The following is a 23,052-nucleotide window of genomic DNA, read 5'->3' as shown; positions in this document are numbered from 1 at the left end:
AATGGAGTTAAATCCAGTTGGCAGCCGGTCATGAGCGGTGTCCCCCAGGGCTCAACACTGGAGCCACTCCTGTGTAACATGTTTATTAATGATATAGGTGAGGGGACAGAGTGCACCCTTAGTAAGTTTGCAGATGACACCAAGCTGGGTAGAAGTGTTGATCTGCTTGAAGGCAGGGAAGCTCTACAGAGGGATCTAGATAGGCTCGATGGCTGAGCCAAGGCCAATGCCATGAGTTTCAATAAGGCCAAGTGCCAGATCCTGCACTTGGGTCACAACAACCCCCAACAGCGCTACAGGCTTGGGGAGGAGTGGCTGGAAAGCTGCCAGGCAGAGAGGGACCTGGGAGTGTTGGTTGACAGCGGCTGAACAGGAGCCAGCAGTGTGCCCAGGTGGCCAAGACAACCAATGGCATCCTGACCTGGATCAGGAACAGTGTTGTCAGCAGGAGGGAGGTGATCATTCCCCTGTACTCGGCTTTGGTGAGGTCACACATTGAATACTGTGTCCAGTTTTGAGCCCCTCTCTACAAGAAGGACATGGAGGTGCTGGAGAGGCGCGCTACCAAGGTAGTAAAGGATTTGGAGCATGTCTCACTTGAGGAATGGCTGAGGGATCTGGGGCTGTTTAGCCTGGAGAAAAGAAGACTCAGGGGAGACCTTATTGTTCTCTACAACTACCTGAAAGAAAGTTGTAATGAGTTGAAGGTTGATGTGTTCTCCCTAGTAACAAGCAACAGAACAAGAGGAGATGGCCTCAAATTGCACCAGGGGAGGTTCAGGCTGGATATGAGGAGGAATTTCTTTCCTGAAAGGATTGTCAGGCATTGGAACGGGCTGCCCAGGGAGTTGGTGGAGTCATCATCCCTGGAGGTGTTAAAGAAACAGTTGGATGTTGCACTTAGGGAAATGGTTTAGTGGTTGATAGGACTGGGACAAAGGCTGGACTCAATTATGTTAAAGGTCTCTTCCAGCCAAAATTATTCTATGATTCTATGATGTTCACACTTGTGTGTGCCATAACTTACTGATGTACACAAGTACAGGTAAATGTTATTAATTCAGAATTTTCCTCTTCCAGTACTAACAAAGCTTTGTGTTTACTCTGCATAACTTCAAAGTATTCCCCAAATGCCTTTTGCTTCCATTAATACCTCCTCTATCATTTTGCATTTGTGCCAAGCAGGTACTGAACACTGGCACTGTGATTTGGCAGCACTTCCCCAAGATGTCAGGGAGTACACTTGGTTCTCATACCTAAAGGATTTAACTTCCATGGTAGACTGTAGAGAATCAGTCAGAATTAGCCTGCTGGGAACAAGACATAGGCCTCAGGCTCTGTGTTGTGTGGCTGAAGTTGCACTGAAGTCATTGAACATCTGCTGAGCTGCTGTAACTATGTTCACACAGGCACACAGAAAACACAAGGCAATGCGACTTCTCCTCCAGGCTGAACTAAAATCACCTCATTTGCTGAGGTAGGAGCACACACATCATCACTTGCTGCAAGGTCGCCGGATGTGCAGTGATGTGGAAATTAATTCTGACTTTATCAGGAGTATGAGCCCTTGATTCTTTGTGATCAAGAGTGATTCTAGCAGCATTTTGCAAGAACAGGGAAACAGGTACTGGAGTCCTGTGGGTGGAGTGTGTGTGTGTGTAGCTTTTTTCTTGATACATTTCTTTTCCATTATCAGATGAGTATAATTTTCTTTTCCATGCCTGTTCCACGCTTTTGGGTAAAGTTCTTATGTAATGATAAACAGCTGCTTTGTTGCATCTCAGTGATGGATGGAGTTATGCCTGCCAACAGGCAATTCTTTAAACATATTGGCATCTTAATGAGTGAAAGATGCTCTCCACTGAAGGTAAAACCACTTAGATCTGAACTGAACACTGAAATCCAGGAGCCCATGTGGTGAGCCAGTGAGGTGTCTGGGGTGGGAAGGAGGAATTCAGAAATGTGTAGCACCTTTAGAGAGGCAGTGGAGAGCATAGAGTGGAGCAGCTTTGGGAAAACACAGCCTGTGATTTCTCCCAGACACAATCTGAGGTCCATGAATAACAGGAAAGACTTCCATTGGCCATATCTCCCTACATACAACTGTGCATAGCCAAAGTCAGCCAGCAGCATCAACAATTCCCATTCCATGGATTTCATAGCAGGGACAGCCTGACTGACTTTTCCAAAGTGGCCACTGCAGAGCAGGGGAATACTACACTGATGCTACCCTCTTGTCAGATTACTTCCCCCTTTATCCTACATTCTTTCTAAGTTTAGTTTCCTGGAAATAAACAATTAAAGCCAAAGCCTGAATTAAAATCTTTACGGATGAAATGCACTTTCAGTTATCTATACAATAGCCCCTCAGATAAATGTTTGTGGTTAAAAATGTGTAGTTCCCACAGATGTGAGTGACACTGTTCTCAAACTCAGTGCCAGGAAGGGTGGTTGAGCAGTGCCTGTTCAGCTGTGCCATGCTGTTAAGGTTCTTCTACAGATCTCATCCTTCCGTGGGCATCATATAATTCTCTGAGGTTTCTCTAAAACATAGATTTCAGCTGTGTGGGTTTTAACAGAAAAAAATACCCAAAGCACACATCCTCTTCCTGTGCCTGCTTGTGTAGAAGAGAGCCCCTCCATTTTTACCATATTAACAGAAGTGCATAAAAGCAAAAGCAGAAAGAGCATTTTTACACTGAAATCATCAACACATGAAAAAACAATCTACCAGCACCAGTTATGGGCTTGTTCCATCACATGTCACAAAACAATTGTCTCTGTGCATGCTGATGCTTTTAAAGCTGACACTGCAATTGTCTTAAAAGCTGGTTGTGTTACATCTGTCCATTAAGTATAGATTTCCATATGTACAGCACCAAGGGGAACAAATCCAACATACACTCACACCACAACCAGAGGGCTGCTCTTGTGAATGTATCACTTGACATTCTGACGTCTCTGGCAGTGTCTTAGTATCATGTTTTATCTTTATAATATCAACATAACATCATTGTTTTTTCTATGAACTTGATCACAACGGTGTGACAACCATCCTTGTGTTGGTGTGGCACTGACAAGTTACTGCTCTACAAAACGTGGAGGAGTCTCCCCAGGCTGGGCAACGCTGAGGCCTGGTTAAAGCATTGACCTGACACTCAGCAGCTCAGTTCCTTGTTCCGTCAAAGACTTGCAAAGTGGCCTTGGCTCAGTTTGGGTATATTCAGACTATCTGTTTTAGCATCAAGGTTAGATATAGATGCTTTCTAATCCAAGTTCAGAAGAGACCTGGAGGCTATATTCAGGCTGCCTTTTACACATGCTGGTAATGCTGTAATAGCTGCTTCCTGGCTGATCTCACAGTGGCCTGAGTAGCTCTCCAGCAAGCATCACAGTTGCTGGCCAAGTCCATGCATCATGCAAGGTGGTCTGGATACAGCCCTTTATCTCTTTGCCTCAGCTGCCTCATCTGTAATGCAGGGACAGTAACCTACCTCAGCAAGGCTACAGAGATGTTCAGATCCCAGAGAAGAGGACAACGTGGCCACTTTTACAGGCAAAGATGTACTCTGGTGAAACAACATGAAGGGGACCTTGTTTTAGAGGACTTTGCCGGCTGCAAGAGCTTACTCCAGACAGAATATCCAAGAGCTTAAAGCGTGTGGAAGTTAGCAAGAATGCGCCTTGGCATCTGTAGCAGCATTTTTACATTGACTATGCTATATTCCAGCTGAGCTGTCTCCAGATGGCACTGTCTTTTACAATTTCCTCTTGCAGTTGACTGCTATCGTACATACACGTAGTACAACAAAGATGTACACAAGGGTGAGTTATTGCCTGTTCTTTGTTGTACACTCTTCCCCAAACATCTGGGGCTTTATTTATGTGGCATTTAGTCTTCCTCGGAAGATAATCTTTGCCTGGAAAAACAATATATGCAGCAGCTACAAAAGATAAGGAGAAAGAGAACAGTGTGGCTAATAATGAGAACACCAACAGCAAAAATGTACAGGGTTTTGTCACAGTAATCCTGAGGCTGATGGAAAGGTGGGATGAAATTTGGCAGATACACAGAAAAAACCCAGTAGTTCCCAAGAATGAACCAGAGAAAGAGAAAAAGGCTGAGGGTTAAATGGATGTAGTACTTGTGAGCATTCTGCCTCCAGGGATATTCGTCATCGTCATCATCATCAATCACAACAGACTTGGAAAGCAGCTGCCTCATTCTGGTGGAGTCATACAGCAGGAGAGTCACCTGGAGGTATTGAGGGAGAAAAATGAATAAGTAAATTGGCTGTAGAAAGTCTAAACACCTTCTGGCCACTGCCAGCCTTTGGTTCCAAGTGAAAACTGAGTGTGGGAAAATCAGGTAAGAGAAAGCTGTGTAGCCACAAATGAGGCAGATCCCACTGGAAAAATAATGCATTTCCCCCCTACAGTTTATTCACCAGTGAGATTTAGGGCAGACATTGGGGAAAAAACTTGCCAATGGTAAGGATGGAAAGGCATGAGAACAGATTGTGTAGGGAGATGGCAGCAGCTCCCACGCTGGAGACTTTTAAGAACAGATTAGAGTAACTGCTAAATGACTCAAGTAGAGTAGTTCTTGCCTTGCAGTGGGTGAATTTATCTCTCCTAACTCTGTTTTCCATGACTGTATAGGTGAATCAGCTTAAAATAATGAAGTACCTAGACTTCAACCTAAACGCCAAATAAATTGCTTCAGGTACTTGGAACAATTCTGTCAATTTTCTTCAATTAAGTGGCATTTTTCTCAGATTGCTCCATTTCTGCCTTCAGCCAGAACCAGCAGAGAAATGGATGGAATACCATGATACCATGAGGTTAGGAAGGTCAGGTCTATAGGGAAATGCAGTAGGACTCATCAGCAACGCTTAGAAGATTTCTAGTTTAGTCTTGGCAATACAAAGTATGTATGTAGGTTGGCTGCAGTGCAGAGAAGCTTTCAAACTTCTGTCCTCTAAATGACTTTCTTCATTTGTGGGAGAGGGAAATACAGGCCTCAACAAGGATTTAGGCCAAGCATTGTGAAACCCATGTTATCCTGCTGTGCCTGAGACACTTGGCCCAGTCCTCAAGGCACTAACTGTTTTAGTCACAACTCTCATTTTTAGGTACTCGGGTTCCTGTTCAAGCCTTCGTGCAATGAGCTGTGTCTTTGGGAAGGGGACTCTAAGAAACCAACTGAACAGGAAGCTCCCTCAGCCAATTTCAGGAATGAAATTCTGAGGGAAGAGTAGAAGATGTGGATTTATAAGTCGCTATGGGGAGAGACATACTGTCCAAGCAAGGGTTCTCAGATAGGCTCTCTTTCCCAGATTATATTCTGTCCTCATTTTTTCTGTTGGAAATGAGAGAGAAGAGCAAGTTTTACAGTCTCCTTTCTCTATTAGTTGGTGATTAATGGTGAGAACACTGGCTAAGGAAAACTCATTTGGGTATATGTTCTCCTGGGTTCAGAGTTTAGTCCATATGCCCCATTTTCAGGAGGATCCAGGATGTCATGGGAAAAGGATTATCATGCTCTTCTTTGTAAAACTCTTCAGTTATGTATATTGTGAAATATCTGTTCACAAAACCAGCTGTTTTTTTAGCCCAGATGTTGGTACCAGTTTGTGAGAAACAGATTGAAGTCCTAGAACCAACATAAGCAGAAAAATGGTGTTTCCACTGGATGTCTCACATCCAGCTGAGCACCCAAACCACTAGGCTTGTCCAAACCAGCAGAGTTCTTCTTCTCAGGTGAACGTTCCTTTTAGGCAAGTTCATGACACACAGGAGGAATAAACCTACCTGGCCAGGAGGTCTGGCTTGACCTGAAGCTCTGTGCAGCTCATTAACTCTGAGGTGAGCTCAGCACATAGGCAGCTGTCTAAACTCAGGCTTCACCAAGCTCAGCAACCAGAATGTGGTTAGATGGCAGATGAGCATTAGTTTTGAGAAAGCTGGAGAAGCCTTCCAGATGGATTTGTGGATCTCATTTGCATCTAACCAGTTCATGGAAAGGACATTTATTTCTTCTGGGTATCACCATGCCAAGCTGTGGTTAAAGCAGATTCTGCTGGTTGCTCACATTGTTAATAATTGCTGACTATACATTTTTGGAGCAGCATGACCTGAATTCAGTGGGCCTCTCTGGATGCCTTAGAATTGTGTCATTGCCTTGGTGAATGTCTGTGGGTTCCTATTGCCTTCAAAAAGACTGGAGGTGGTAAAGAAATAAATGAGGAGCCTACAGATCTGTGCAGATCAGGGCCAGGGTGACTTGCCATTAAATGATGTCCCTCACAGGACAGCACTCATTCAGACTTCATCCGGTACTCATTCTCTGATCTTTTAACTCTCTGAGGCCAAGCAAATGTACTGCTCAGTGCAGTCGATGCAGCCTGATGAAGGTAATAGAGGGCCGAGTTCAGACAGGTGGAGTCTGGCTACAGATCAGGCACTTTGAGATGACACATGAGTTAGGCCAATCACATTCTGACCAAATGTACTGCCAAACTGCAAAACAGGCAGTCTTGCTGTCAACTGAAGCCAAATTCAAGCTCTTATTTTATGGCAGCAGCAGTATTAACTGACCCACTTACCATCTTATTGAGGGTGAGAAAGACTGCCTTTAAACCAGAAATAGCTAAGTAACAGACAACATTTGTGATGAAGGCTTCAGTTCATTAGCCTGGAAATTTGCTTTCAGATCTGCTCTAATCTTTTCTAAATTATTATTAAGTGAACCTTTGATTATACAGATAAGTCCACTGGTGTGATCAAATGACTAAGCATTTTCCAGGAGAACTCGTAGCACAGAAAATTCCTTATAACAAGATGAAGCACTTTCTCTTTTTGTCTTCATTTACTTATTTACTGACCAAAGGCCCTCAGGGGGCCGATTCCTATCCCAGTGATATACTGTGGTTTAGTTACCACTATGAGAGTGTAGGGGATGCAGAGACCTGCAGAGGAATACTCTTTCCCCCTTCTTTTGATCCTAGCAAAGAAAAGCAGCTAGAAACATTATCAATGGGGAACATATCTAGCTGCTGTCTGCAGCATCTGCCAGCTGCAATATGCAGTGCTGTCAAGTGAGAGACCAGCAGGTTCCCTTTCAAGGGATAGGCTGCCTGTACTGAAACAGTAGGCCACAACCTGTCAAGTTAACCCTGTCAGCCCTGCCTGTGTGGGCTCTTGGGAAGGTAGGCTGGATGCTGGGCTGCTGCTGCCCTCATTAGTGATGCATGACAGCCAGTGCTACCAGTACAGACCTTCCCTCCAGCAGCAGCACTTGCTGTTCTTAGCCCTTCCTGCCCCAGCAGTGTGATTCCAAGGCTTTTCCTTCAGCTCTGCCTCTTTTCTTTCCTTTGGCAGGAACATCATTGGACAGCAAAAACCAATTTTACTTAATCCTGCTGAGAATCCATAAAGTAGCTCTGCAGTCTGCTGTGACAAGCCTCTTCGTGCCCATTAGCAGCCAGTCAACACTGTCTGCAAAGGGACTGTCAGAACAGGGCAATCCTTTGCCCATGAGTCAATGCAGAGTTACAGCTTTACAGTGACCGGGGATTGACACAGATACAAGAGGGTCTTTACTTGCCAGGCAGCCAGACTCTGGCTCGGCATAGCTGTCCTCTAGAAAACAGGTAGCTGTGGTTAGGAAACACTGTGCCGACATTAATAAGCCCTCCTGTGATACAAGGATATATTTACTCTGGAAGGAAGCCATGCTGCTGCATAGACATTGCTTCTGGTCAGGTCAGAGTGGGAGTAAATGGAACTTGTGAAAGGCTAGTACAAGTCTGGTGATTTTCCCAGAGCTAGGAGAGTAACTTCGCTTTTTGTCCAGCCTGTGTGTCTGAAAACAAAGGAGAAATGTCTGTCAGGCTTGGAAGATTGCTTGTGGAAATAGGACCCAATTTACCACAGAGATCCATGTTGTGTAGTCATTTCCCTAAGTAGGGATGGTAGCACAGATGCTGTGATGCAGGAAAGGGTCACACCACAATGTGTGGGACAGCACTGAATGCTGAACTGATCAGCGTCTCACTTGACTGATGGGTGCTTTAGGTGCTGGAACAAGCACAGTTCAATCCCCATAGCTCTCTTCACTATTGCATGCACATAGCTGTCTGGAGCCATCATTATGTCTTAACTAGCAAGTCAAAGTCTAGTCACACAAAATATTTTTCACACACAGAAGGCACATTACCTTTAAGCTGCCAATCACGCCACCCACCAACAGATATAATGGAATTAGTGGCTGAACTGGGCAATCTTCCAAAAACTTCATTCCTGAACAGCAAAAATTAATGTTTGTTATCTCAAGTGATCAAATAATATAACAGGCTGTACAGTGAAAACTAAAGTTGCTGTCAGTGAAGTGGGCTGCTTGTGTCCAAGACTTGTGTCCAGCATCTGTTGAAATTGGGGCTGAATTAAAGGAAGTTTGCATCTCCTGCTACGGGAGTGAGGGCTGTGAACAAGCAAGAGGCAGGAAAAGAATGAGAGAGAGTAAAGATAACAACAGCATTGCTGTTGCTCTGGCATTGCTGACTGGAGCCATGTATACAGGTCATTAGCTTCAGTGACTGTGTCCTTGTTAAATGAACGATGGACTGAGCTGGATGGGAAATTCTCATCAGCAGTAGAAAATCCATTGAATATCATTGAATATCTTTGTGAAAAGAAGGAAACCTGATAAGCTTCTCCCAGGCCTTTCTTTCTCATTAGCTGCCTTGAGTGTGGCATGTTCCTGAGTCAGATGCCTCGAAACTTGGGAGCCAAAGTCTGTGGGAGCACCTGGAACCATTTTAGCTTCCAAGGCAGCTGATAGGGAACCACAGAAGCTCAGGTTTCCAGGCTGTTTGGGTTGCTGGAGGCTAAAAGCATTGGTTGTTATGGAGCTGGGGATCCTGGCAACCTTCAAATCTGCTAGAAAGGGAAAGCTGGATAAGTTTTAGGGAGGGGAGTGTATGGAGGTGTAAGGATGTTGCTGGCGTTAGACATGAAGCTTGTGATACAGGTCTGTGGCAGTGAGACTCATCTGTCCAAATATAGATGTCTGCAATGCAGGATTCCATATCTGAACTAGTTTCCTAGACTCCCTTTATAGTCAATAGGGAAAAATAGACCCTTGTAAAACTCAAGTCATCTCATCCTAAGATAGTAAATTAAAATGGGTCAGATAAGTTGGACCCTGAGAGTGCCTCTGTCTTGCCATGGCTATACAAGGGATCTAGACAGCCAGCTGTAGACATCCAAAGTTAGCTGAGATTAATCTCCTGCCCACATCTCTTAGTGGCATCTTTAGTCAATTTTAAACTGTTCATTACACTATAATATTATTGCTATTGATCCCATGTTTCAGGGCTCCTACTGATCAGTTGCAGAGGACAGAAAGGATTTTCTGCTTTCTTCTCATTGTATAAGTCATTTTCAAGGAGAAATTTTTACTTTTCTCCAAATAATCATGGTTCTCTGGATGCAGGATACTGACAGCAATGTGCTGGTCTCAGCACGAAACATCTTTCACGTGGAACATCTTGCCTCTATGTTCAGACGTACACTGAATGGGAGGGATCAGGAAAGAAGTATCAGTAAGGTTTGGGGTTGTTATGCCACTTTCTGTAATCCTCCTCAGCTTTTCAATTTCTCCACCACATCCACTGCTGCTGCTGTTCCAGAACATTGCTGATGTCCTGAAGCTGTCCTGTGATCTTTGTATAACGTAACACAACACAGGTGTACTGAAATGTGGTGGCCTGCTATCACTCTTTTGTTAGTCAAAGGATACAGGGCAGCATTTTGTAATCTGCTGTGTTTAAGAGCTTTGGAATCCAGCAGATTTTCTACACAAAGTATTTATTACCAGCCTTCTCATAATTGAAAAGGGCTGGACTTAGATGGATTTGAACTCTCTCCCTTTTTTGTCCCCCGTTACAAGGCTGTAATTGTTTGTCCATTTTGCCACTGTAACACTGAGACCTGTTCAGACTCCCAACCTTACAGGTGTGGGCAGCAGGGAAATGGTCATGAATTATATCATTTTCAGAAAGCAGCTGCCAGGGTTTCCAGAGTCCTTGGCCCTGTAATAGCCTGCCACAAAAGCAGCTGGCCAGGCATCTCAGGGAATATATTTCAGCTTAGGAACCTAGGCAATTGCTATTTCCAGTGTGTTGCTGAGAGTTTGATTTGAGGCCAAAAACCAAAAAAAAAAAAAAAAAACCCCACCAAGAAAACATGCCAGTTCTTTTTCATGGAGCTGTGATTCTGTTTCCCAGACAAATCTGTTATGAAGTCCTTTCGTATATATAACATGACAGCAGTCAGTCTTGGGAAGGGTTTGAATGACAGGCAGTGGTACTCCATAGGTTTTGGGAGAATGTTGTATAGAGATATGACAGCAGAAGAGGGGATAAAAAGGAGTGATACAGGTTTAACTTTAAAAACATAGCACTTTTGGTGAATAGGAAGCATGGACCTACTGTTGACAGATGGGCAGTGATATTTGTTACAGTGAAATCAAGGCACACATATCAATTGATATTCACGCACAACTAGTTCCTGATTTCTTTGGGAACACCAAAACTGGTAGGAGAGCATCAGTACTAGCTCTTCTTCCCCAGGGGAACCAGATATGTTTTCCTTTGATTGTTAGTGATGGGATATATGGGCCATGAGAAATCAAAGCTCTCTTCTAGAGCAATGCTTCCTGTAAGCCAGAGTGATCTGTGGTTTAGAGTGAAGAGCAATCAAACCTGACCATGACACAGAGCAGTGCATGAGTCCAAATGAATAAACCAGCAACATCTGCAAGGTCAGACACAGAAAGGATGTCCAACAGCTTGAACAGCATCCAGAGGAAAAAAATAAGAGATGTGAGGCTTGGGGAAGCAGAGGAGCTTGCACCTTTTGCCTCTTGGCTACCACAGGACTGCACTGTAGTGGGATCCAGAACACAAAGTCCAGCCAAGTGGAAAGAGCACTTGTGAGCAATCAAGATGTGAGCTTCTCTAAGGACACTGCTTTGGGTGATTGTGATCACTCCTAACTGAGCATCCTTGTGCCTCAGAATTATCCATGAGCAGAGAGGTCAGGAGGAATGAAAGTGAAAACAGCATTGGCCTTGTTTTAGCTGCTTTGCTATTCTCAGGTAGCTGAAAATGGCTGAAGTGCATCCCATAGTAAAGGAGGGCAGCTGTACAACAAGGCTAGTCTGGTGTTTGGTGCCCACTCACCACCTTCTAACAGCAGGCAGAGAATACAACATGCCAGGCCACTTTCTGTTGTTCCTAGTGCATGACTGCAGCTGCTATCACTTAGCACAGCCCTCAGTAGGGCCCTGGACTGGGGGCTTTACACTAGGTGCTGCAGAGGATTTATCTCAAAGTAATTGCTTCAAGGCACCATTTTATCAGAAAGCGTACAAAAAATCAGAGGAAACTCACAGGAACAGTGAGTGGCTGAAGGACTGAAATGCAAGGGAAAATTATGTTAACAACATTGCTGAAGAACAAATCTGGCTCCCACATAAAGGTACAGGGCATGAGAATAGGCTTCAGATAAGTATCATGAGCACTTGAGAGTTGAGGAATTATTTGGCAAGGACATGAGCATAAGGAGTGGTATTGAGTTAAGTTTGAACAGGGGAAAATTTAGACTGCCTATTGAGAAAATGATGTCATCAGCTTTCAAATGTGATTTAGCTACCCCTTGTGTATAAAGGTAGTCTGGATAATGTACAAGAATGTTTTATTGGGAGCCATCCTTCACTGTCCTGGAAACTAAAAAAAAACCCCAGAAAAAGTCTATGAGGTCCTTCCATAGCTCTCTTTATTTTTTTGAGAGTTTAGTGAGAAAAAGGAGTCATCCCTATCGGTAATAGTTAGAAAGCTGATAAACAATCTGTGGCTTAAATGATGCCACGAGTCTGGAGCCTGGAAAATTTGCTGACTTATACTGTGATTTATGGTATTAACAAATTTTAAAAGTGTATGATGTTAGTGTGTAATTATTACTGGGGCTACCAGTTATTCACCTCTTGTGACTTCACCTCTTTGTTAACATTTAAAAATACCTCACATTTTTCCTCTGCAGAAAGCAAGAGCCAAAATGAGTGGAGGCTCATCAGCAAGTTATCCTCTGAGATCATGGTAACAGAATGTTATCAGAAAATCAGGGGCATTTTGCTTGGGTAATAAATATCTGCATTTTCCTTGACATTTCATCTTCCTAAAAATGCCTTTGCAGATATGTAGCTGCAGGAAACCAATATCCTCTGACAACACTCTATTACAGTGACATTATCTCTTAATTTCAGTAAGTTGTGAAAACAAAGGGCTCTATGTCTGCTGCGGGAGATACCCAGAACTCCGGGATATTATCTTGCACTTCTCACTGATCTTAAAGATATTATGAAATATTCCTAGGAAGTGATATTTCTTAAGGGGTCAAATTCCAGCTCTGGATTCATTTTCTGAAGGCTGTCATTAGGCATGCAAGCTGTACCACACTTGAACTTATACCTCTCCAGCCCTATTCCACAGCTCAGGCACATTCAGCCTGGGGAAAAGCTATAGCTAAAATCCTCTTAAGGGATAAATAGCAATTTTAAGTCATGGATAAGCATAAGAGCCTAAGTGTTGAGATGTAACAGTTCAGTCCATTTTCCTACTTCCTAATTGCTTCTTAATCCTTCATTAGGACTCTCTAATTCCTAATTAGGACGTCCTAATCAGAATCCCATCACAGTCATCATTGGTATTCAGAAGCCTCCAATTAAAGGAAACAGCAGCGACCTGTAGCTGAACACTTTTTTCTGTGGGTTTGACCAACTATACATGCCAACAGTCTACGTGTCTCAACTCCCTCAAAAGTCATCTCATCTCAGTGCAGGCATCTAAAAGAGGGTATGGTACTTCCACTGTCCCAAACATCCATTTCTCTCAATTGCCTGCAAAGGCAACACACGACAGTTTGCTGGGTTACAGAGGCACACTGGCCAAATCTAGGTAGGATGCACCTTGCCCACAGCATCTGCCCGTGGAGTTCATTTGCACAGTCTTTCACAAATAATGAGGGAGAAGGTGAGCGCCTTCTCAAGGACACCCATCTGGAATGATTGTAAAGGCTCTTGAAGGCAGGACTTAAAATTCAAAGTGACCTGCACACACTGGAAAAAGGCATCCAAAATCTACAAGATGACAGGCAATAAAGCTGAACACTGCCTATAGGAGAGAAAACTTCAATGTCAACAAAATATCTGGTAGGGAGCAGCACTGCCAAAAGCCATCTGAGCTTACAATGCACCATAAACTAAATTGGAGCGAATGAGTTGGTGCAGAGAGAGCATTTTTCATTCTGAGGTGTGTTTACAGGAATCCTGCATTTTAAACAGAGGAGCTAATTATTCTGCACTACTCATTCCTCAGGTCTCAGCTGGAGTCCTGTGTTCCATCTTTGGGGTTTTTTGAGGGGAAAAAAATAGTTACTTTGGCCAGAGTCCAAAAGAGGGAGGCAAAAAAGAACGAAGAAATAAAAAGAAAAAGCTACAGAAACAGTGACCTGTGAGGTCAGGATGAAAGAAGTAGGTTTTTGAAATCTCTGGAAAAATAGAAAGAGAAGATGGAGTGGGGTTATAATAACAGCCTTCACACAGTTCAAACGCTCTCTTGAGTAGGACGGTGACCAATCTGTCTCTGTGACCACGGTGGGTAGGACAGGCTATCATCTGTTTAATTTGCCATAGGGAAGATTTAGGTTGGATATGGGGAAAAATATTTTGTCTGTGAGAGCAATAAAATGCTGAAATAGGCTCCTTGGGAAGCCGTGGAATTTCCTTGAGCAAGGGCAAGTCAGACATCTGTCAGGGATGCCGTGAGCATGTGAGCCTCTCTGAAAGCGGAGGTGGGCTGGTGTCTCTAACCTGTCTTTCTCACGTGGGGGTTGCAGCCCATGTGGAGGAAGTGAAGGGCCCAAAGGGAGCAACGGGATGTTAGAAAATGCTCATTTAAAAAAAGAACAAGTTTTCAATCTATGTTACTGGTAAGGAGAAGGTGATCCTGAAGAAAAGGAGAGCCTTATGCAGTTTAATAATGTATCAAATTCTGCAGCTCAAAGGATTTTCCTTTCTTAAATATTTGATCTTTACATGCTATTGTCACATCCAGCCTTTGGGGTTATACAGAAACAGATCATCCAGAAACTAGGTCTCAGTTTCAGAAAAGTGGAGAAATAGCAGTCTAGATGGTCTCTTCTTCCCTTCCAGACCTACAGTTCTAAGATTTTTGCAGTGCAGTTGATACAGAGGGTTCCTGATTAATGTAATCTTCTCATGAATCTCTTCCCACCACAGACAGAGCCCTGTACTGAGGTGGGACACTGGAGGGGCACTTAGGACAAATAAGGTCAGAATTCAAGCACTGCTTCCTCCCTGCTGTGCAGTGTGGGTTGGGATTCTGTCTGAAGTACCAACATGCAGCTTAAACAGCTGGAAGCTTTTAAGTTTTCCATCTCCTTTTTGCCCCTAGACATGTTAACCTGCACACAGTGCTGGAATTTCCTAGTTTTAAATTGCTTTAGTAGTCAGCTTACCTGTAAAAGTCATGGACAGTGGTAAGGCAAGGAAAGTGAGGAGCCCAAATATAAAGCATGCTGTGAATGAGAAAAGAAAGCATTATTGGGGTTGATTAATATTTAAAGACCAACAATTCCATCTAATGCATATCCATATCCATGTCCATATCTAGTGTCATGTACCCATATCCAGTGTCATGTATCCATAAAGTCATGTAGCAAGAAATGCAATGCACTCCATGGAGTGGGAATATTGTTTTTATGGTGCAGCATTTGAGATGATGAGACCAACAAGTGGTTTTGCACTCTCCCAGAGCTCAAGATTCCATTTTTAAACTCATACATTGTTAGTCCTTGTATCAATGGAAAAGCAATGAGAGGCACAAACTGTTTTCAGTTTTCACTGAAAGGGTTGTGAAGCATTGGAATGGGCTGCCCAGGGAAGTGGTGGAGTCACCATTCTTGGAGGTATTCCAAAGACATGTAGATGAGGTGCTGAGTGACATGGTTTAGTGGGGGTGGGGTGTCAGTGCTGGGTTAACAGTTGCACTTGATTCTGTACTACTAGATGTCTTCTTGCAAGGACAAGGACAGCTACTGCTGCCTTAGCCTGCATCAGCTTCAGAGGCACTGGCAGGCCACTGGGCAGTAACAAGAAACTTTGCAACAGCTAATCCATGGTAACTGATGAGCCATATCTGTTTGCTAAGCAAATTGCAGCTTAAATGCCATTCCACTTAGTTTTCACTGGTAGCTAAATAAACTGTCTTTATTGCAGATGCAAACAGTTTCTGGCTGGTCTAACTCTCTGGCCCAGCTCATGCACGTGAAGGCAGCAGCCCCGCTGCAAGGAGTGGCACTTGTCATTGGCATAGATCATCTTAAACTGCATGAAAGGATGTTCTTAGGTGTTCACATGGACTGTACCACAGATGAGTGAATCTGAGGTGCTTAGTTACTTTCCAGAGCATGGAATATCTGAGCCCTGATATTTTCCCAGTACACTGTGGTGCTGCTGGGGATAAGTGCTTACCCTTGCAGAAGGGGAGAAACAATGGCATCAAGAACAGCACCAGCAGCCTGTCTTATGACAACTGTTACCTCTGTGCCTACAATCACAAACACTTGGCAGTAGAAAAGTGAAATGCTGCTCTGCAAAATGGGAGTAAAATATAATGAGGACATTCTGTGGTGAGCAACCCTGCAGAGAGCTTCTGCAAATGGCTCAATCTTTGCCTAAGGAGGCAAAAGGATGGTAAGCAGACGTGGGTATAGATTGCAGAGGGACTGAGAAGGGCATGAGTAAGAACAGGAGTAGGATGTCTCCTTGGAGCCTTATAAAAAAAATCTTGGAGCAAGCATACAACAACCCTGTGCAGCACTGCAGGCTTGGGAATCTGTTGCTGGAAAGCTGCCCTGAGGGAAAGGACTTGGGAGTGTTAATCGACAGTGGCTGAATGCGAGCCAGCAGTGTGCCCAGGTGGCCAAGAAGGCCAATGGCATCCTGGCTTGTATCAGAAACAGCGTGGCCAGCAAGACCAGGGAAGTGACTGTCCCCTTTGTACTCAGTGTTGTGTTTGGTTCTGGGCCCCTCACTACAAGAAGGACATTGAGGTGCTGGAACGTGTCCAGAGACAGGCAACAAAGCTGGTGAAGGATCTGGAGAACAAGTCTTATGAGGAGCAGCTGAGGGAGCTGGGGCTATTAAGCCTGGAGAAGAGGAGGCTGAAAGGGAGTTGTAGTGAGGTGGGGGTCAATCTCTTCAGTAATGAATGACAGGACATGAGGAAATAGGCTCTAGTTGTGCCAGAGGAGGTTTAGATTAGTTATTTGGAAGAACATTTTTTACCAAGAGGGTTGTTAAGCACTGAAACGGGCTGCCCAGGAAGGTGGTGGAGTCACCATCCCTGGAGATATTCAAAGGACAGGTAGATGAAGTACTGAGGGATATGGTTTAGTTTAGTGATGAGCTTGGCAATGTGAGGCTAGTCATTGGCCTTGATGATCTTAAAGATCTTTTCCAACTGTAATGATCCTGTGGTTCTATGCTTTGGGGTTGGTTTGGGACCAGCTTGTCCCCAGACACACCGTGCCAGAGCTGGAGGCTCTGCATGGTGCAGGAAGGGCAATATCAGTGCAGCGCAGGAGTGGGGCACTGCCAGCACCCCAGCACACTGCCGCTCCGGGAGGGAGCTCTGCCAACACATCACTGCAGGGTGCCTCACAGAAAACAGGGAAACAGCATTGCCTCCGTTGTACAGAAGGAGAAACAGAGAGAGGACATAGGAGGGAGCAGCATCAAAATTCAGGGCAGATCCATGAGGCATTCTGACTCGCAGACACGTTTTGTGGGAACACACCATCCCCCACATGCTGCTCAGAGAAGGGGGATCTTACATTTCAGCGCGTGAGAGACATCTTTCTTTCTCAGAAGTAGCTTGTTTGTTATCTCTGTGAATTGGTACAGGACTGAAGATACTTCAAGCTGAAGAAAGCACTTCTGTTCCTTTGTGCAACCCCCTCCTCCTCTCCGTGTCGGCTGGTCTCACTCTCACACACACATTTTTGCTCAGGCTCTCCTATCTCTTGAATGCTGCACAGTACAGAAATTCTTCCTCTGCTTGAATAGTGTCCTACACTTGACTAAGCTCTTTCAGGCACTGACAGCCTCTCATGAGAACAACTCAGCCTAAAGCCTCCCTTTTCACCACATGTCACATTTCATGCTAGGTCCTCTTGCTGTTACATTATCTAGACTATTATTTTCATATTCGAAGGCGGTTGTAGCTGAGCTGGGCTTTCAACCCCCGAACATGTCTTGCAAATAGCACCCACAGCCCAGGCAACTTACTTATCTGTATCCAAATGAGAGCAGTTCAGGTCTGCAGGACCTGCACCGACTGCCTGGTGTTGCTACAAGTCCTGTCACCACCGCACAACTCTTGGAGCAATGTCATTCCTCTGCGATTTCATAGCTACCTCCTGTTTCTGCCCAGTAAGAAGAGGCATCATGTCATTTCTTAATCATGCAGCGCATGGTCTGCCTGAGCCCCGGGGAAGGCCGCTGCAGTAGGCTCTGTGAAAGGCTTAGGGGAGCCCATGTGTATGTGGGGCTGCGCATCTGGCACTCAGGTGTCTGTGTCTGCTTGTGTCTAGCATCTCTACCCAACAGCTTGATTTTGGAGGGGAGAAATGGGAGGCAGGGACCACTCAATGCTCAACAGAAAAAGATAATGGTTCATTAATTCCCCTCCCAAAGCAGTCGCTGGGAATGTATTTACTCATTATCTCCCCATTCAGCTACAGCCTCTTAGGTCTCGAATTGGAGGGGCAGATGCATAGCCTGGGAAGGCTTCCAGATCCATGTTTAACAAAGTGAGACTCTCAACAATTGACTGCACAACTGGCGGAGCTCCGCAGCCACACTCAATGCTGCTAGAAGCACTAAAGACTGTTTTCCCCGGAATGTGTGGGGTTTTCACAGAAACGCTGTTTGCTCGGGACACGCGCACTTCTGCCTGCATTTGTCTGGATCGTGCTGCCCCACTCTGGTCTAAGGACAAATTGCTCAAGAAAACTTTATTTGCCGCAGGGTAGCAGAGCTCTGCAGGGAGGACACTGCTATCTGTGCAGCTTCACACGTGGGACTTGTGATTCGGGTCAGGGATATTACCCCACAGGCTGGGTGAAACAGGAGAAGCCCCTGGGCCATTCCTGAGAAAAAGTAGTAAAGAGCTGGTGCTCTCAAAAAACACAGCAGGGTGAGGGCAGTGTTTCCAGGCATGGCTCCAAAGGCCACCTGATCTGTGAAGCTGATGTGAGGGCATGGGGCAGGACTCTGCACTGCCAGGGCAGCGTGTGGTGGGGCACTGGAAAAATCTCATTTTGGGAGGCATTAGTGAGCAAATCCTAATGTGCTGGGAAATGGGTGAAGAGCTGGCATCTGGCATCACAACAGAGGAAAAGGAGAGCAAGTGGCTGTATATCTTACACACTCCTTAAAATCTGCAGGCACAAAAATCAAACCAGTGGGTGTGGATTTTGTGTGTCCTGCCCAGCTGGATGGTCAGCTGATACAAATCTGCAGTTTAGCTGAGTAGCTCCCGAAATCACTGTTAACATTACAGCTGTAAGTCATGGTCGCTCTTCAAGCTGACACCTGAGTCATTACATCTTCCATAGCTATGCCCCTGCACTGCAGCTCTCCTCCCTGCCTCCCTCCCTTGGCTACTCCCTCATTCCCTGTCCGCAGTTCTGTGCAGGGCCTCGGGGCAGGCAGCAGATGAGTTGTCCTCTGGCACACGGGGCAGATCTGGAGGCAGTATCAGCCATGACATCGATTCACTTGTGGGCTCCTCAGACTTTGTTTTGCTGCCATGATTTTTCCAAGCACTTGGAAGTTTCAGATCAGCTCAGGCTGTCCTTGTTTACTTTGAAGGTAGAGAAAAGTCTCTTTCTTTTCAGGTAAGAAGAGTCCTCATGGGATTTTCAGAAGTGAATATAAATCTCAACCTACCCACTTTTCTTAGGTAGAAGAACTACAAATGTAGTGCAACCTACTCAGTAGAGTGTGACAAGCTCTCTGATAATAAATACAGTAACAAATGAAGTGGTGTGTGCATTACCATCACTCCCAAATGTGTTTGTTCTGGAGCCTATCAGGTTACTGATAAGAAAGGATTTTTTACTTGTTTTTCAATGAGATGCTACCAGCTTCCAAACAAATTCTGCAGTTACCTCAGGATTCATTTGCATGAGAAGCTGAAGAGCAAAGCTCCGGGTGCAAACTTAGGGTAGTCCCTCCAGGTCCCCCGTGGGAACAATGCTCTGAAGGAGGCTGACTCTCAGCAGTCTGGATGCAAGCAAATTTAGGTCAGTAGGCCCAGCCCAGCCTGACCATGCCCTGAAGCAGTTGCAGACGGAGTGCAGGGGCTAAGCAAGCGGTGTCAGGGTGTGCAATACAGCAATGTGGACACTGCCTGTGTCACAGGCTGGAGTGCAGACGTGGTACAGATATTTTCATCCACGCTTTATTCCTTCATGTTATCTACAGGCCTCCCCTGCAGTACTGTTAGAGATGCAGCATGTGTGGGTGCTGCAGTGGCAAAGCAAGTCTCAATGGATGTCTCTGCGGAACCAGCTCCAGTAAGATGAGACATTTTATGGACCAGGGACAAGTCTGGATTTGGTAGCTCCAGATACTGAGTCTTTCTGGGCTTTTGAGTGACAGAAGAATGTCACTAAATGGGACAGGATAGAGAGAAAAGACACGAATGAAATAACTTTGAACTAAAAGAATTAAAGGGTTTTTGGCTTGGCTAGCCAACAGTCAAATGAACAAACAACAGCAAGGTTTGAGCACTCAAAAAAGGACCTGTGAGTGATCCAAGGAGCTATGAAGGTCGAGACATGAGATGAACTTGAGCAGAAACAAAGATTGCTTTGTCCATGATACTAAGTGCCAGAGCAAGGAGGTAAATTGATGGAATAGGCTTTTGAGATGAATGACAGGAATCCCACCCCAGGGTGATTTAACTCCCTGACAAAACTAGATACTCAGCAGCTGGAGGATCAGTGTAAGGAACAGCTGTTCCCATAGAGGTCTCCAGTCCTAGTGCAAAGCCACCATAGGAGGCAGGGGAGGTGATAAAGCTGACTTGCAGACCAAATCCAAGCTCAGGGCCACCAGCTGTCTGCTGCATGCCATCATTGTTTGCTTAGATAAGGTTGTGTTACTGTGAAATAGTACTTTGGTACACAGATAAGCTATGCCAGCATCACACCACCTAAAGAATAAGGTCCAGGTTTCAGTATTGACACCAGCAATGCTGCTCTCATCAGAAATGGTGTAGAATAAGGAGGTGCCAGTAATGTGGGAACTTTCACAATGGGGAGGATGTAGATGCAGATGTAAGTGTAGGTATAGATGCTTTGGGTGTTAGACAAAATTGCTGAGTGGCCTGTCTGAATTTTATGTTGTGCCTGTAGTTACTGAACTACAACTGTGCCGTACTCTGGGTTCTCATTCGGCCCCTTGTGATTAATTTCCAGGTGTACTTTTAAAACAAGATTGAGGCATTACATAAAGAGCCACCAGTTTGACTTGCAATAGATCCAGGCTACTGGATTAACCTTCCTCTTTTTTTTGGTCAGTTAATTAAAGACTGCCCTAACGTTCTGAGCTTAAATTGCTGTACCAGGATTGAACAGAATTTAAATGCTTCTGGACAGGTTTGACTCTTCCAAGTCAATTAAATATCAGGAGACCGTAAGTACAAATGTGGGGTTGTGCTGAAATGCTCTTAGAAAATATACACAGGATGATGAGAAAAAGTGAAATCAAGTGTCACCACACTTCAAGAGGGTTTGCATTTTAATGAGCAGAAAATCAATTTTGGGTGCACTAGCCGATCCATAGCTAAAGCCGAGCTGATTTCAAACTTAAATGTATTGAAAACCTAAAGATAATGAGTTTCCTGGAATGGTATTTCTGAGTTGTCTTAGTCATGGATAACTTTATGCCCAAGCCGGTGCTCCTGTTGTAAGAAAGCACAGATGAGATCAGAACTGATCCCTTTCTTTCAAAGAAAAAAATCAGAAAGGTCATCTATTTTCTCTGCCATCATTAAAATCCCAGTAGCAGTTTAATGTCAACAGGGAACAATGACATTTTGCTTGTAACTGGTGGGAAGAAAAATCAGAGAAAATGCCACTTTTACCTATTCTTATCATGATACTCAGCCCAGTCCTGCCCCCAGGGGCTTGTTGTCCCTGTTCAGCACACCCCAGCCCTTCTTTCCCATGGGGCAATGATAAGCACAAATAAGGAGGCCAGAAAAAGTCCTCTCCATTGCCTGTGCCACGTTCCTGCGGGTGAGTTTGGTTTGAACCCAGGCCAAGGCTCTCTGCCCCCTGGCTTGGTTTTCTCTGAAGGGTTGTAAGGCAGCAAGGAGTTAAGGGGTTTAATCATTAATAAAAGTTTATTCTGAACTTTGAGAGCCTTTCAAGTGAAGTCAAAAGCAGGAATGTAAAAGACTCCCAGATAACAACTCTAGACTGGAAAATGCAACAATTAGAGTGGGTGAAGTATCAATTATGGTGAGTGGGTCAAGAGGTTTTCTTCTTCTTGTCTTTGAGTGGAATTAGAAATTGCTACTGCCTAGAAATCGAAACAAAAGGCATTTGCAACTTGGAGTGAAAAGGAGATGCAGTCAGTGGGAGTAAGCTGCTTTGGAACCCTTGGATTTTAACCTTTTGACAACAACACTCCTTCCCTGGTGTCAGAACACCTCACCTCTGAAGGGCAATATCTCTTGTTCCTCTCTGTGCAGCTTGCATGGTCCCCAGCCCAGGTCAGCTTTCTGATGTGCTGCTCCTCGCAGGGCGAGAACCAGCCTGTCCACCCAGCCCTGGAGCCCTCAGCTCCTTACAGTACTCTGCATCCTCCATCCTGCGTGGGACCATCCAGTTGCTGTAAAGACTGAAGAGCTCAGGCTGTTCTGTGGAAGACCTCCGTTCAGACAGCAGATGTGTCCTACCCATAACACGTGCTTGTTTATGAGGGCTGTTGTGCCAGGGGCTGGGCAAGCAGAGGGAAGGAGAATGCTGCAAATGTCTCTGGGTGAAGGAGAGGCTATTGCCGACCATGTCTTGTCCCTGACCCCAGTGTCCCCATACCAGGCTGGCAGCAGTTTTGCTTTGCAGGAATTGTTCCTAGGGGAGTTTGTTCGTAGGCTGGCTGCTCTGCTCTTTACAGGTGGTTTTACCTGCAGCGCCTGCTGCTGGACTACGTGTAAGGTACCACTTGAAGCAGGAGCCAACACTTGATATCCCTCGGGTTGTCTGCTGCAGCCCATGTTTAGGTACTCGGTGGTGTTTGCGTTTGTTTGAAATTTTACACGGTTGTGCTAGAATCCAAATACTGCAGCAGACAAGTGCTGTAGGGATAGAGTTACCATTGTGCCCTCCACCAGTGCCCAAAGTTGCCTAGGAAAGGAAATACTTCTAAAAGGAGGTGAAGAAAAGGAAACTTCAGTGGAGGATTCAGGTGATATCATCTTAATTCCTTTATATACCTGGCTTAGTGACAAGGCTGCTTAAATACAGAGGGTGATTACTACCTGAACTGCCTTACCATTGCTGGCTATTTTAGATATGCACCGATGGCAGGCTTTCTCCAGGCCGGCAGTCATCATGAAGAGCCTTTTCGGGTGTCTGTGGGGACACAGAAATTAATATGGTTATGGAAAATCTCTTTAACTTGACTCAGAGTCACTCACACACTTCATCAGGCTTACACTACCTCAAAAAAGAGATCAAAGAATCCACAAATCATCACTGTGGGTTACCCAGAGTCAGATATCCCTTCCAAAAGCTTTGGGCTTGCCTGATGGTGATAGTAGAGCTTTGGGGTCACAGGAATGCTGGGGAAAAGTATTAATGCTGTCTTCCTGAAAACTATAAAAA

General features: G+C 44.9%; 1 protein-coding gene across 1 annotated transcript; it reads right to left on the bottom strand.

Annotated features, from left to right (window-relative positions):
* Positions 1-3,892: 3,892 nt before the first annotated feature.
* On the bottom strand, positions 3,893-22,778 carry TMEM272 (transmembrane protein 272). Its single transcript, XM_061988739.1, has 4 exons — positions 22,721-22,778; positions 14,605-14,664; positions 8,222-8,304; positions 3,893-4,255 (listed from the first exon to the last, which is right to left on the bottom strand). The coding sequence occupies exons 1-4, from the start codon at positions 22,776-22,778 to the stop codon at positions 3,893-3,895; spliced, it is 564 nt and encodes a 187-aa protein (XP_061844723.1).
* Positions 22,779-23,052: the final 274 nt, after the last annotated feature.

Source organism: Colius striatus, chromosome 1 (assembly GCF_028858725.1).
Source record: "Colius striatus isolate bColStr4 chromosome 1, bColStr4.1.hap1, whole genome shotgun sequence".
NCBI lineage: Eukaryota > Metazoa > Chordata > Aves > Coliiformes > Coliidae > Colius > Colius striatus.
Note: the sequence above shows the minus strand (reverse complement) of the source record. Positions and strands in the feature narration are given on the sequence as shown.